The sequence below is a fragment of the Sapajus apella genome, unplaced genomic scaffold (assembly GCF_009761245.1).
Source record: "Sapajus apella isolate SASKATOON/1434 unplaced genomic scaffold, GSC_monkey_1.0 scaffold69, whole genome shotgun sequence".
NCBI classification, from domain to species: Eukaryota; Metazoa; Chordata; class Mammalia; order Primates; family Cebidae; genus Sapajus; species Sapajus apella.
In genome coordinates, this window is record NW_022437009.1 from 4,117,400 (window position 1) to 4,133,078 (window position 15,679).

General features: G+C 39.7%; 1 protein-coding gene across 4 annotated transcripts in view; it reads right to left on the reverse strand.

Annotated features, from left to right (window-relative positions):
- Positions 1–15,679, reverse strand: part of SLC22A15 (solute carrier family 22 member 15) — an 88,596-nt gene that overhangs the window by 37,143 nt on the left and 35,774 nt on the right. For all 4 annotated transcript variants that reach the window (XR_004260228.1, XR_004260229.1, XM_032249632.1 and 1 more), the window contains 2 exons: positions 7,271–7,403; positions 6,112–6,276 (listed from right to left, as the gene is read on the reverse strand). Coding sequence is in view for 2 of the 4 variants with exons in the window: in XM_032249632.1 (XP_032105523.1) it covers positions 6,112–6,276; positions 7,271–7,403 (298 nt within the window). In the remaining 2 variants the exon portion in view is untranslated. The remainder of the gene's footprint in view (positions 1–6,111; positions 6,277–7,270; positions 7,404–15,679) is intronic.

Here is a 15,679-nt window from a genome sequence, read left to right on the forward strand (position 1 = left end):
TCAGCCCTATGCTGGCAAGCGTTAAGAGGAACACCAGAAAAGAAAAAAAAATCTATACTAAGTTCAACATTAGAGAATGAAAGTATCATAGAGGCCAGAAAATTAGTGGAAATGAGGGAAGACAGATGAAAAATACAGACCATATGGGGACATATAAATTTTAAGAGTTTGTCCAAATGCTTTTTGCATTGCCTGTTGTACTGACATTTGCCTGAACCAGTGGCCGAGGCTTGGAAATATTTTTGCCATATGGGCAATATGGTGTTTAGGTCATGAGGTGATTGTAATAGCAGAACTTAATCTTTATCACAGAGGCTGTCCTTGAAGTTCCTTGAATCACAACCCACTCTCCTAATTCTCCCTGCTGCCTTCTCTACTTAGTTTATTACCACAGGATACACGACATTTTGTATTTGTTTGTTTCTTTTCTGTCTTTCCCAGTCAGAAAATAAGCTCCCTTAAGCATAGACTTTTGTCAGTGTGCTGCTGAAAAAATAGCAACCATAGAACTGTAAAGAATCTTATGCTTTTTGAAATAAATATTGAGATGGGTATTAAACCCACAGGCTTGCCCAATATTCTTGCAAATTCTATACCTCTGACACACTTTCTATAACTGCAGTATCGCTACTAGTGGTAGTAATAGCTATTATTTATTGAGCATAATGGTTTCACATACATTGTCCTACGAAGCAGGTACCATCATCAACCATATACTAAAGTGGAAAATAGCTCAGAGTGGTTAAGTAAAGCTGCCTAAGGACACAGAGCTGTATGTAGCAGGGCCAGGACTTGTGCCCAGGCCTGTCTGACAGAGAAGCCTGCATTCTGTACCATTCCTCTCTATCTCCCCTCTATGGAAAGGCAGTTTCTGTGAGCATTCTGCAGTAACAAAACTTTGTTGATCTTTTTACAAAAATAATAAGCTTGTAAGGCAAGTGTTTCTTCTGATTCCTATCCATAGCTTATTACTTTATAACAAATAAGTAATGGCTTGTATGCTGTTTGACCTAGTGAGGAACAGGGGAGCTAGAAAGGGAAGCTGATGTGACAGCATGTTCAGAATATGTGGTCCCATGAGTAGTGACATGAGGATAGTGTGAGTTTCCTGGAAAATTTAAGACAGTCAATAGCTACTATAGGTTCATTGCTGTAGATCAAACAGCACCTGGCTTCCAAGAATAAGACTTCTTGTCTGTCATTCCTCAGAATCGTCTTGAGCACTCAGTATCCCTTGACAACAATGGAGGCAAAAACAAGGAAGCCCGAGATGGTTTCAGAGGGACCCAGCTCAGATCCTAGTTCTGCTATATACTACTCTGACCTTGGGCAAATCACTAAATGTCCCTGAGCCTCATTTTAATTACTGGTGAAAGAGAAGTAATAATGCCCACCTCAAAGGGTAGTTTTTATTGGTTTCCAATGAAATAATGCATGTTATACAAAGGTTGGTTATACTGTCCTACTGTAATCTGGATTTAGCCCTTCTATTTATTAACCTCAAAAAAAAAAAAAAGCCATCTGAAAGCCTCCTGTTGAATCTATCATGGAATATTTTCTAACTAGTACTCCTTCTGAATTCCAAGAATGCCCCACCCACTGTTGGAGAAATGACTTCCCTGACTTCATCTCTGTAGTTCAGACGGGGCCTGGCCTGTCAATTACAGTTTCTCTAACTGCAGGGTGATCCCAATCAGCTGAGCCAATCAGAGGCTTTACCCAAGATTTTAAATACTAGACTTGGAGTTGCTGGGCCTTGTCTCTGACTACGCAGAGGAAGCTTCTCAGAGAGGTTGGGAAGCTGAAACAAGACACATCTGACTTCTCGGTCTTCTCCAGTGCCTGGCTCTTCATGGTCTAGTTACCCTAACCAAATGATTTCCCCTTATATATGAGCTCATTAGAGTCTCTGTCACAATCAGTAAGATCTGGCATCAACTGGATACGAGGGACAAGAAGAAATGGTTGAGAGTTATCTAGTCTGGTGACCTTAAATACTGTGATGACAGGCAGAGGTCCCAGAAGATGATACAGCTTTTAGGTGGAAATAAAGTAGTAATTTTTATTTAAGGAGCCAATAAATATTGATATCTAATGTCCAGCAAGAAGCTGCACATATATGCCTGCAAATGACAACAGGGAGGAGGCGTAGAGATGAATATAATAAGGCTCAATGTTATTTGGTTTTAAAAAATTAATTAAAAAATAAACATTTCAAGTCATCTCTTGTGCATACTGCAATTCTGGAGTATCATGGGTGGCTTTATAACCACCTATATGCCTTTAAGTACTATGCCTATTTTAAAATTTATTCTCTGCTTATTTTTAATTAATTTCAACTCTGCTATTCCTGCTTAGTTTGCACTAGTAAAAGCTAAATTTCGGCAGGTTAGAAAATAGTATATAGTTATGACTTCATTTTTGTAAATGCTACCAGTAATCCATCCAGTTTTCAAATACAAACCATGAAGTCTCCTTGAGTTATCTTGCTCTTCCCATCTCTGCTGATCCTTTTAGCAAGTCACATTCCCACCAAAATTTAGCTCAAGCACATCCTCTTTCTTCTCTGCTGCTTCCATCTTGTCTAAGCCACCATGGTTTCATGTGGCCAACTACAGCAGACTACTAAATGATCTCTCAATTTCTGTACCTACCAGAGTTATCTTTCTGTATATGAGATCCTATCACTCCTGTATTTAATATGCCCCACTGGCTTCCCACTGTACTTCAAGTAAAAAAAACCAAATTCCTCATTGGCCCATCACAGGCCCTATGTCATCTGGTCCCTCCCAACCTCTTATTTTACTCTCCCTAACTCTCTACCCTGTAGCCATGAGAACCTTTTCAAAGAAGCTCCATTCCTAAATGGAAGGTCAAAGTCCTGAGTCTCTGACATTCCACTTAGCTAGAATACTATTATCCCAGAATTTCACATGCCTGCGTCTTCCTCATCACTCATGTCTTAGATCAAACACCCACCTCGAGGTTTTTCTCTAACTATCCTATGTAATGTAGCTACTCCCAGCAATTACGCCTGGCCCATTACCTTGCTCATTTTCTTCACTGTATTTCTAATTCTCAGAAATTATCAATGTGTTCCAACTTTCCTAAGTAAAACATAAGCTCCATGAAAGCAAGAACTTCCCCCAACCCATCCCTGTCTTTTCCACCTTTGTATCTAAAAAAAGCAGTGTCTGGTACATGGCAGAATCCATTTAATAAATGAATGCTGTGGAATAGACATGCAAAGGAAAAGCTCTAGAAGTATACACAGCACTATGTTAACCATGGGCATCTCTAGGGGAATAGGATTATATGTATTCTTTAGTTTGATGAAGTGTGCATATAGTTCTTAATTGTTTTTTACAATGAGCATTATTATATGAAGACATTAATATAAGAAAACAAATAATAAATTATTAGTATGGAAATTTTCATAGCTTCAGTATTTTTTGTTTTTCAATTCTCAATAATTTTCAGTCAATTAGCTGAAAATCCTTTCTGTTAAGTGCTGTACTGCAAACTGGTCAAAAATGGATGCCTGCAGTTTGTACTCGCGCTTTTTTGTACGAATTTGCATATTGGTTTTTACATATTGCAAATATTATTTTGTAATAAGCATAATTTTTCAAACTAATTTTTACTGTCAAATAATCAGACTATTTCTAGCAAATCCCCTATTGCTGAACATTTACGGTTTTCTCTGACTTCTTGCAATCCATAAGCATGTCTGAAGCCACAGGTGTAGATAAAATCATGCTGGAGAGAAACCAGCTTGAAAAGAAAGACCAAGGACAATATCCGAGGGAAGACCTCAGTTCATAGAGAGGGAAGGACGCCACTCAAAAAGAGTTCCAGATGCTATCAGAGCCTTACTTTTGTCCTGGGTGCAGGGCTGTGTACTGGTCTTCAGGAAACTCTCACACTTGCTCTGAATTTCACATTGAATTGGTAACCATCTGGTTTCACTGTTACAGTTTTTCTTCCTCTCTCCCTTTTCACTTTGCTACAGAAATTTTGATAGTCTCATCTTAACCCAGCTTCAGGGATAAGAACACTTCAAGGGGACTCTTTTCACTGGCTTTAGGTAACTGGCAAGAGACCAAGAGACCAGGGTTGGTCCTTTTGCCTAACACATGCAACAGGAAAGGAAAAACAGATAATCTGGCAGGGTGGGGGTGGTATATGTCTTTTGTAAAAGAGCATCTTCATGCAACAACTAAAGTCAAATATAAATACTTTGATGGAAAAATTTGAGAGGTATAAGAAAAATATGTATTCATGGTGCTCTACATGAGCACGATTTTGGCCCTCAGGAAAACTGAAACCAAAGGAGAGTGTCTTTATCCCTTCCCTGGATACAGGGAGCAGGCATGATCACCAACATTACAAACTTCTTAGAAAGTCCCAGGAAATTGGACATACTATTTAGAAAAATAACCCTAAAGTCTCAATGAAAACTGAAGACTCAGAAGAAGCTTTTTCACTCATCCTAGCTTAGGACCAGTTCCAAAAAGGCTTTAGAAGCTGCTGCAGGCAAGATGAATCCTAAAGCAACACTGTATGAGACCTGCAGGAAGCCTGTCTACAGAGGATGGAGCTGGTGTCTCTTCCTCCCCAGCCTAGTTCTACCTGGTCCAAGCAGTTTAGCAGGGATCCAAACAGAGTAGAAGTCTTCTTTATTTGGCCTTGTGTCTTCCAGCTCCATACAATAGCGCATACAACTTCAAAAACAATACCAGTTAGAAAGAACAGGTTGACCAGGCCAGCACTCACATGAGGCAACATGCTGAAATTCCAAGAGAAGAGTCTTTGGGGAACAGTGGAAGGATGAACTCAGTTGCAGCCCTGGCCCTGTCAGTTATCAGCTGCTGAAAATGGACACGTCACTTCACCTCTCAAAGGCTCAATTTCCTCATCCATAAAACGAAGGTAGGAATCCTTAACTTGAAAGCTCCAGGAATATTACAGATGAATGTCAAATGCCTAGCATGGCAGCTGGTACATAAGAGATGGCTGGCACTGTGCATCAGGTTCTAAGGAATGGCATTCTCATATACATCCTCCCACAGACCCATTTCTATCAGTCACAGTCAACCTGTTTCCCATATCCATATAAGAACATCCGTGGGGGCAGGGTGTGGTGGTTCATGCCTGTAATCCCAGCACTTTGGGAGGCCGAGGCAGGCGGATCACTTGAGGTCGGGAGTTCGAGATCAGCCTGACCAACATGGAGAAACCCCATCTCTACTAAAAATACAAAACAAAAATTAGCCAGGCGTGGTGACGCATGCCTGTAATCCCAGGTACTTGGGAGGCTGAGTCAGGAGAATTGCTTGAACCCGGGAGGCGGAGGTTACAGTGAGCTGAGATCGTGCCATTGCACTCCAGCCTGGGCAACAGAGCAAAACTCCATCTCAAAAATAAAATAAAAGAAAAGAACATCCATAGGAAATGGATTGTCCATCATTGCCAAGTGAATAAAAGTAAAAGAAACAAAGAGCTATCATTGCAAACCTAAGTCTATAAAGTCTTAGACGGTTACTTCTCTTACAACAATATTTGAAGTCAAATAACCTTTTAAAATAATTTATTTTACTATCTATGTAGTTCTTGAGAAAATAATGGGATGGTCAAAAATAATACAGAATACAGTCTCAATTTTGGAAATTAAGCATCAATAAAGAAATGCTACAATGGTACTATGTTGACTTGAAGACAGCAGTAAAAACAAAAAAGGGCCGTGAACCAAAGATTTAACAAAATATAATAAGAAGGCTCTAAGAAAGGGTTTTCTATTATTTCCTATGTCTGTACTATTTTTCAGTTTAAGTTGTAAAAAGTGGTTAGTATCCCTCTGAGGAAATCAATACTCTGCACAGCAATCTGTAGGCAGTCCATGAGAGGGGTGGAAAACTCACATATATGTGAGGCAGGCCCCTGGGGAGACTGTCTACAGAGGAATAGCAACAAACTCAGAAAAGCAAATCTAATAGTTGGATAAAGTACCTCAAGTCCAAATGCATTTCCAGATTCTAGGATTAAACTGGTTCCCTATAAGATTTCCTGGAGCTGCTCACCCAGTCCAGAGCTTCATGATATGAGTAGTACCTGCGAGTGCCCAGTAGGCGGTGCCCACACATTCATTAAGCAAGACAAAGGCCACCAGTGACATTCCTCCATTCATCATGCCCACCAGGAAGCGAGTTATTGCAAAGAACTCATATGAAGGGGAAAATCCATTTGCAATTGCAAATAAGATGTCAAGAGCAAAACCTAGAAAAAGAGAACAATATTCAATAATCCAGAGGCAAAATAGCATTTGATGAAAGTAATAAATTATATTCATTACCTAATAAAATAAACGTTTGTAAACAAGTTTTCTGAGCTGTGTGTGTGTTTTCTCTTAACAGTTTCTCTTGGAAACTATTTTTTTTTTTTAAAAAGCATAAGGTTTACTTTACTACATGATTTCTGTAAATCACAGACAGTTCTCAATTATTCACAGTAATGCTGGAAAATGAAAAATCCTTGCTCATACTCAGCTTATCAAGAGCACTATGCCAAGTCCTGTCGAGCACATTTGAAATAAATCAACACAGAGAGATATAAGGAAATGGACTTAGTAGACTGTCATAGTCTTTCACTTCTCTCCCTAGCAACATGGTATAAACTAAAATTTGGGGGTTGCAGAAAGCCCCATCACCTATGAAAAGCTTAGAACACAAATATCCGGCTTTAAATAGGTGGGCTAGTAACTAGAAAGTGCCTGGCCAGAAGCAACTCGAGCTGCAGTTTGGCCTCTTGCCAGGGCAATAAAGATCAGTTCTGTGAGGCCGGGCGCAGTGGCTCAAGCCTGTAATCCCAGCACTTTGGGAGGCCGAGGCGGGTGGATCAGGAGGTCAAGAGATCGAGACCATCCTGGTCAACATGGTGAAACCCCGTCTCTACTAAAAATACAAAAAACATTAGCTGGGCATGGTGGCGCGTGCCTGTAATCCCAGCTACTCAGGAGGTTGAGGCAGGAGAATTGCCTGAACCCAGGGGGCGGAGGTTGCGGTGAGCCGAGATCGCGCCATTGCACTCCAGCCTGGGTAACAAGAGCGAAACCCCGTCTCAAAAAAAAAAAAAAAAAAAAAAAGATCAGTTCTGTGTCCATATGCTAATTCCTGGAGAACCTTAAAGAAATAGTCCCCATATTATTTCCCTAAGAATCTCAGAGAAATAAGCCTTCTCATCCAGTTTATGAATGAATACTCTAATAGATTACCTGTGAGATAGACTTTTTTCCTTCCGAAGCGATCTGAAAGCTGACCGAAAGAGATAACTCCAACAAATACACCACTGAAGAAAAAAGAGCTTGCTGCACTGACTTTGTAAGATCGGTTGGCAATTAAAAACCACTAGAGGAAGATAAAATGAAAGAGAGGCATGTACGATTGAGTTAGCTATTAAAAAACCAAATGTGCAACAAAAACAAATGTACACCAGAACTTCTATACTGCATGATCCACCATTAACCAGAATTCAGTAGAATTAATCTATCTCAGATAACATCCAATGAGATTTTATCTTCAGAAGCACTAGAAATCACTATTATTATGATGTACTCCCATAGTACTCTATACACATCTTACTACAGAATTGAACATAGTGTTATAATATCTAATTATTCATGCATCTATTTACTACGTCCCTCATCTTCTGTGCCTCTTGAGAGGAGCCTTGTCCCATTGATTTCCATTTATCTGATATCTAATATACTATATGACATATATGAAGCAATAAATACATGAAGCTTTTGTCCAATACGCTTGTAGGTTTAAAATCCCTTGAGTACTTTCCTCAAAAATATTAAACACAGAATTACCATATGATCTGGCAATTCCATTTCCAGGCATATACCCAAAAGAACTGAAAACAGGGACAAGAAGAGAAATTTGTACACCCATGTTCATGGCAGCTATATTTGCAAAAGCTAAAGGTGGAGACAACGTGTGTCTAACTATGGATGAATGAATGGATAAACAAAACGTGGTATACACATACAGTGGAATTTATTCAGCTTTAAGAAGGAATGAGAGAATAGTCAGAGATTTGTTTAAAAATACAATTACAGCTAGATATAAACCATAAGTTCTAGTGTCCATATCACTGTAGGATGACTATAGCTAACAATAATATATTATATAGCAGCTAGAAGGAGGATATCAAACGTTCCCAATACAAAGAAATGATAAATATTTGAGATGATAGAAATGCTAATTACCCAGATTTAATCACTATATATTGTATCAAAACATCACCATGTAGCCCATAAATATGACAATAAAATTAAACAAAAAAAATAAAAAGAAATGAAATTCTGATTCATGATACAACCTAGATAAACTCTGAAGACATTATGCTGTATGAAATAAGCGAGACACAAAAACACAAACATAGCATGATTCTATTTACATGAGGTACCTGGAATAGTCAACTTCATAGAGACAGAAAACAGAATGGTGGTTACCAGGGGCCAGAAGGCAGGTGGAACAGGGATTTACTGTGTAATGGAAGAGAGTTTCAGTTTGGAATGTTGAAAAAGTCCTGGAGATAAATAGCAGTAATGGTTACACAACAATGTGAATGTATGTAATGCATCTGAACTATACACTTAAATGTGATTAAAATGGTAAATTTTATATCACGTATATTTACGATGAAAGAAATTCCTTTAGTTAGGAACTTAAAGAGAAAGCAATCATCCTCTGCTTAAAACACCACTATCTCAAGTCTTGTCTAGTGATGTGCTAAAGATGATATTTGGTTATAAGTATAAAAGTGAACCCATGTCACAGAATAACCTCAGAGAACCAAGACACCACTCTTCCTGGTCCCCTTCACTAGAGCCAGTGATGACAGGTACGTAAAGAGCCCCTTCTCCTTGAGAACTCACAAGAAAGAATCCTCAGTTGCTCTCTTCGTCTTTCAGATCACTCCCTTCTGAGGCTTTCACAACCAGTCATCGCGGATCAAAGCACATCTAACTTCTCTCCTTCCCTTCTAATCTTGTAAGACTGGATTGATAAAGCTCTTGATAAGACAGCTTCTGGACATCTTTATGTAAAACAACCCACCAAAAAGACTCAGGAATTGGGAAAAACGGATGAGGACAATGTCCCCTCGCTAATGTGTGCTTTACTTCTGAATTCTGTTCTTCACATGCAATTCTTAACAAGGTGAATTAACTGGTTTTCCTAGCCCTTCTTGGATTTACTTTTTTTTCTTTTTTTTTTTTTTGAGACAGGGTTTCACTGTCGCTCAGGTTGGAATGTAGTGGTGCCAACACAGCTCACTGCAGCCTTGACTTTCCAGACTCAAGCAATCTTCTTACCTCAGCCTCCCAAGTAGCTGGAACTGGAGGGAACCACTTTAAACAGGTAGTTCAGGGAGGATTCAGGTGACATTTGTGACCTGAATGATAACAAGTAACCAACCACCAAAAAACTCTTCGAGGAACATGAGAATTCAGTGGCCCCAAGGTGAAAACACACCAGTGTATCCCTAGTAGAGGAAGGATTAAAGAAGACCAGGGAAGCAGGTGGGCATCACATCACACAGGGTCAGGCCACAGTAAGGAGCTGAGAGATTTTATTCTAGTGTAAAGAAAGGATATTGAATTACTGGGTTTACGGTTTTCTTTTTTTTTTTTTTTTAATTGTGCTTTAGGTTCTGAGGTACATGTGCAGATCATGCAGGATTGTTGCATAGGTACATACACGGCAAGGTAGTTCACTGCCTTCATCCCCCCATCACCTATATCTGGTCTTTCACCCCTCATTATCCCTCCCCACCCACTGCTGTCCCTCCCCTAGCCCCCCTCAAACTGACTGCAGTGTGTCCACATGTTCTAATTATTCAACACCTGCCTATGAGTGATAACATGCAATGTTTGGTATTTTGTTCTTGTACCAGTTTGCTGAGAATGATGGTTTCCAGATTCATCCATGTCCCTATGAAGGACATGAACTCATCATTTTTTATGGCTATGTGTATTCCATGGTGTATATGTGCCACATTTTCTTTATCCAGTCTATCGTTGATGGACATTTGGTTTGGTTCCAGGCCTTTGCTATTGTAAACAGTGCCAAATGAACATACATGTGTATGTGTCTTTATAATAGAACAATTTATAATTCTTTGGGTGTATACCTACTAATGGGATTGCTGGGACAAATGGTATTTCTATTTCTAGGTCCTTGAGGAATCGCCACACTGTCTTCCACAATGGTTGCACTAATTTACACTCCCACCAACAGTGTAAAAGTGTTCCTATTTCTCCACATCCTCTCCAGCATCTGTTGTCTCCAGATTTTTTAATGATCACCATTCTAACTGGTGTGAGAGGGTATCTCAATGTGGTTTTCATTTGCATTTCTCTAATGACCAGTGATGATGAGCATTTTTTCTTACGTTTATTGGTCTCATAGATGTCTTTTTTTGTAAAGTGTCTGTTCATATCCTTTGCCTACTTTTTAATGGTTTTTTTTTTTTTTTTTTTTTTTTGAGACGGAGTTTCGCTCTTGTTACCCAGGCTGGAGTGCAATGGCGCGATCTCGGCTCACCGCAACCTCCGCCTCCTGGGTTCAGGCAATTCTCCTGCTTCAGCCTCCTGAGTAGCTGGGATTACAGGCACGCACCACCATGCCCAGCTAATTTTTTTTTTTGTAGCTTTAGTAGAGACGGGGTTTCACCATGTTGACCAGGATGGTCTTGATCTCTTGACCTTGTGATCCACCCGCCTCGGCCTCCCAAAGTGCTGGGATTACAGGCTTGAGCCACCGCGCCCGGCTTCTCTGTAGATTCTGGATATTAGCCCTTTGTCAGATGGGTAGATTGCAAACATTTTTTCCCATTCTTTTGGTTGCTGGTTCACTCTAATGATTGTTTCTTTTACTGTACAGAAGCTCTGGGGTTTAATTAGATCCCATTTGTCTATTTTGGCTTTTGTTGCTATCGCTTTTGGTGTTTTAGCCATGAAGTCCTTGCCTATGCTTATGTCCTGAATGTTTTGCCTAAGTTTTCTTCTAGGGTTTTTATGGTGTTAGGTCTTATGTTTATATCTTTAATCCATCTGGAGTTAATTTTAATTTAAGGTGTCAGGAAGGGGTCCAGTTTCTGCTTTCTGCACATGGCTAGCCAGTTTTCCCAACACCATTTATTAAACCTTTCCCCATTGCTTGTTTTTCTCAGGTTAGTCAAAGATCAGATGATTGTAGATATGTAGTGTTGCTTCTGAGGCCTCTGTTCTGTTCCATTGGTCTATGTCTCTGTTTTGGTACCAGTACCATGCTGTTTTGATTACTGTGGCCCTGTAGTACAGTTTGAAGTCAGGTAGTGTGATGCCTCCAGCTTTGTATTTTTTGCTTAGGAGTGTTTCGGCTATGCGGGCTCTCTTTTGGTTCCATATGAGGTCTGAAGTGGTTTTTTCCAGTTCTGTGAAGAAGGTCATTGTAGCTTGACGGCGATAGCGTTGAATCTATAAATTACTTTGGGCAGTATGGCCATTTTCACGATGTTAATTCTTCCCAACCATGAGCATGGAATGTTTTTCCATCTGTTTGTGTCTTCTCTTACTTCATTGAGCAGTGGTTTGTAGTTCTCCTTGAAGAGGTCCTTTACATCCTTTGTTAGTTGTATTCCTAGGTATTTTATTCTCTTTGTAGCAACTGTGAATGGGAGTTCACTTTTGATTTGGCTGTTTTTCTGTTATTGGTGTATAGGAATGCTTGTGATTTCTGCACATTGATTTTGTATCCTGAGACTTTGCTGAAGTTGCTTATCAGCTTAAGGAGGTTTTGGGCTGAGATATTCTCATTGCATGGAAAAGGCTACAATACTATTCTTATAAGTGAATGGCTGTCCACTTTGGTGGTAATTTTAGGAAGGAGTAGCCCAAAGGATGTTTGAGCAGCAAATTCCAAATTCTGATTCTTAGGCTGCCATTTCCAAGTGTCAAAGTAACTGCTAGTAATTTTTCTTCATGTCAATGCTGGTTGGGCTCATCTATCTCCCCACTGCTCTTGGAATACATGCAGGAACTGGCAGAAAAATGGAAAGGCTGATTTTTCAAAAGCAAATTAGAGAATGTGTAGCTGGAACCCAGATCTCCCTGACAGATCCTGGTGAACTGGGGATGGTTGACACAGGGATGCCAACTCACAGATTTAGAACAATGGGTTGATGACAGCCCTCCACATCCCTCATCTTCCAACATATGAGATTCTGGTTTAAATGCGTTTTTTTGCTCCAATTTTAAAAACTCTTCAAATATTTTTGATATATTTATCACATACTTACTATATGATCTAAGTAGTTTTATTTTGTCAAAGCCCAGACAAGATAACCAGGATATTGATCCCTACAGTATTTGAGAAAATGTATTGATATAATCTATACTTAAAAGTTTTAGAAGGAGCTCACTCACTAGCCTAGATTTAATTGCTAGCTCATTTTCTTCCCCCTTTGGTCAATACTTAGTGCTAGGGTAAAACCCAAACCAGAATATCACCAGGGCATTGTAAGTTAAACTATAATAAACCTAAATATGATAAGTTTGGATCTCAAGAAATGTGTTTTTTATGAGTCTTCATAGATTTTAAAAATCACTAATTCATAAGTCATTCAAACTCTGTTGACTAGAAATTATTAAGGTGATTAATTTCCTATTATTTTTTGTTAATATCAGGTCAAATTCTAAAGCTACAGAATGTTCTTTTTATGTTAATGTACTTCAAATTGAAAAATCATTTGCAAATTGAAAAAGCAGGAAATCTACTTTTCTTTTCCCATACATTAACGGAAAAGGAAGACTATAAAGACAAAATATTTTCAGTCTCTCAGGTTGACTTACGTCTATTTCTGTTTTATAACCAGCATATGTATTTTTGTTCTTATCCACTAAATTGAGTTGAGCATTCAAAATACTCTATTTTCAAAAAGGATTTGAGGGGCACAGCACTAAAAGTACTTGTATAATCATTCATTCATCTAAAGAAAGCAGACCTGAGAGAAAATAAGGCAAAACTGGAGGCAGAACCAATAGCAGGTGCCCCTGACATAAAAGACGAAAGGAACATAATATGGCAAATAAAGGCACAAGCACAGAGCTAGGGCTATGCTGTGCCTTCCGGCTCCTAAAGAGGAAAAAAGCTAGGTGAACAGATATGAAGGGGGTTGAGATAGAGACATTCTTGGCTGGGTACTAATGAAACATCTGGAGGTTTCTTTGTTTGATATTTATATTCTTACTGATTAGATGCTGAGAACAAATGGCATGTCCCAATAAGGGATAAAGCACTGTGTACATGAGGAAAAGTTGCCGTAGCTGCAATGCAGAGACCAGAATGGAGGTGGCAGGCATGGGAGTCATTGCCACCTCCATTCTGAGTACCAGCAGGAATACTAGAAATAAAGGGTCCTTTTGACTTAGACAGGGTAACAGAATTAGGTGTCACTAGAAAGGAGGGGGAAGGAAGAAAAGGAAGGTTGTACGTCAAGTATGAAGTGAGGGTTATGGCCTGTGTGCTCGGGGAACAACAGAGAGAAAGCTGGGGGTGAGGGAGAAGAGAATACAGATGCCCTTCAACTTACGACCAGGCTGCCTCCCATCCATGGTAAGTTAAAAATACTGTAAGCTGAAAATGCATTGAATGCACCTAACCTACCGAACACTATAGCTCAGCACAGCCTAAGTTAAATGCGCTCCAAACACTTACATTAGCCCACAGTTAGACCAAGTCGTCTAACACAAAGCTGACATTATAATAAAGTGCTATCTCATGTAATTTATTGAATACAGGAGAGCACTGTAGAGAAAAGTATCACTTGTTTGTCCTCAAGATCACGTGGCTGACTGTGAGATGCTGCTGATGGAAAGCTGCCCAGCATCATGAAAGAGGATCCTCCCACATTTACTGCTAGCCCAGGAAATGATCAAAATTCAAAACTGAAAGTATGGTTTCCACTGAATACTTATCGCATTTGCACTATCATAAAGTTAACAAACCATAGGTCAAGTCATCCTAAATTGAGGACCACCATGTGTTTTAAAATCAAGTTTCAAAGTGGTTATTTTCACATTTGGCTGCTCTTTTGTTTCAGGGTGTATCTTACTCCACAGTGTAGTAAGTTTAAATTAGGTATTTAAATATAAATACCTAATAAATTTCTATTTTTCGATTTACTTGTATCATTTACTTACCATCTATCTGACATCCTGGTGTCCCATATGACACAAACAAGCCACCTCCAGGTTTCTTTCTTTTCCTTCCTCCACCAAATAGCCCTGTGCTATTATTATTACCCTTCCCTACCGTATTAGAGCACAGAGATCGGGCAATATTTCCTTCTTTTCTTTTTAAGAGACAGGGTCCTGTTTTGTTGTCCAGGCTAATCCACAAACTAGGAGATGTTTCTTAAGTTGATCAGGAATACCAGGAAGACCAAAGAGCAAGAAGGACCTCTGTCATACTGACTCTGAGAACTGAGACACATACCCAGCCTCTACTCTCTGCAACATCTCCTTGGCTCTGTGAATGTCATAAATTTGTCTGCTTCAGTTTTCCCCTGTGACCTAAACAGCCCATTGTAGGTATTTTTTATTCTTCTTCTTCCAATTTATAGTGACATTTCATGGAATAATAGTTGATAAACATGCTATAACCACAAACAACTGTAATGAAGTGGGAAGTGAATGGTTAAAAAATCGTTTACACCAAGCTTTTACAAGCAGTGGATCGTTTCCCTCCCTCAAGTGGGCTTTGCCCTTTCTTGCCCTCCTTGTTTTGGCTCAGGGTGGATGACTGACTCTGCATCACCCACAGATGAATGCTGTAGGACCACTGTCTTGTAGAAGTCTAGGTAAGGGTGTAATTACCCAAAGAAAAGCAAACAGATTTTTCATTCCACTTTTGCCATGAAGCATGACACCTGCCAAAAAGACCACTCTCAGTACGCACTGCGCCCTCCTCTCTCCACTTGGACCCCTACCTCCTCCCCCAGTGAACTATTCATTCTCCACGACACGCCTTAAGTCTTGTCTGACTCACCCTAGTGGAGCTTACCACTCTGTCCTTCTGCCACATCGCCTTATTTTTGCTCTACAATGATGCATGGAAAAGTGTGTCCATTTGTCTCTCCCCTACAATGCTGTGAGCTTCTTAAGGGCATATTGGTATTCCCTGTGCCAACCTTATAGTGTCTGTCAGCACTAATTAAATATTTGCTGAATTCTTTATGTAAGAAGAGCAAATGCCACCATCTTATAAGCATCTTTACACACAGTACGTCCATGTCATGACTTCAAGCAATAGGTTGTGAGTTTATGGGCATACAGGGAACTACCTAATGGATCATGATTTCCTTGGAGCCACCAAATGCCATTCTCTTGAAAAGGAGTGTAGACAGATTTAGAATTTGAGGGGTTTTCCTTCTTCCTATAGCCAATCTGACATCTAGAATACTTCGGTTTTATCTTTAGCTCCTGAAAGCACTTTACTTGGTCCACTAATATCCCCACTAAGAGAAGCATACACGATCATGCAGGGATCATAAATGTGCCATGGATGACTCAGTTTATCAAGGAACCTGCAAGCTGGGCAGGGGGTGTGGCAGGTTAGAGAGTAGTACCTAG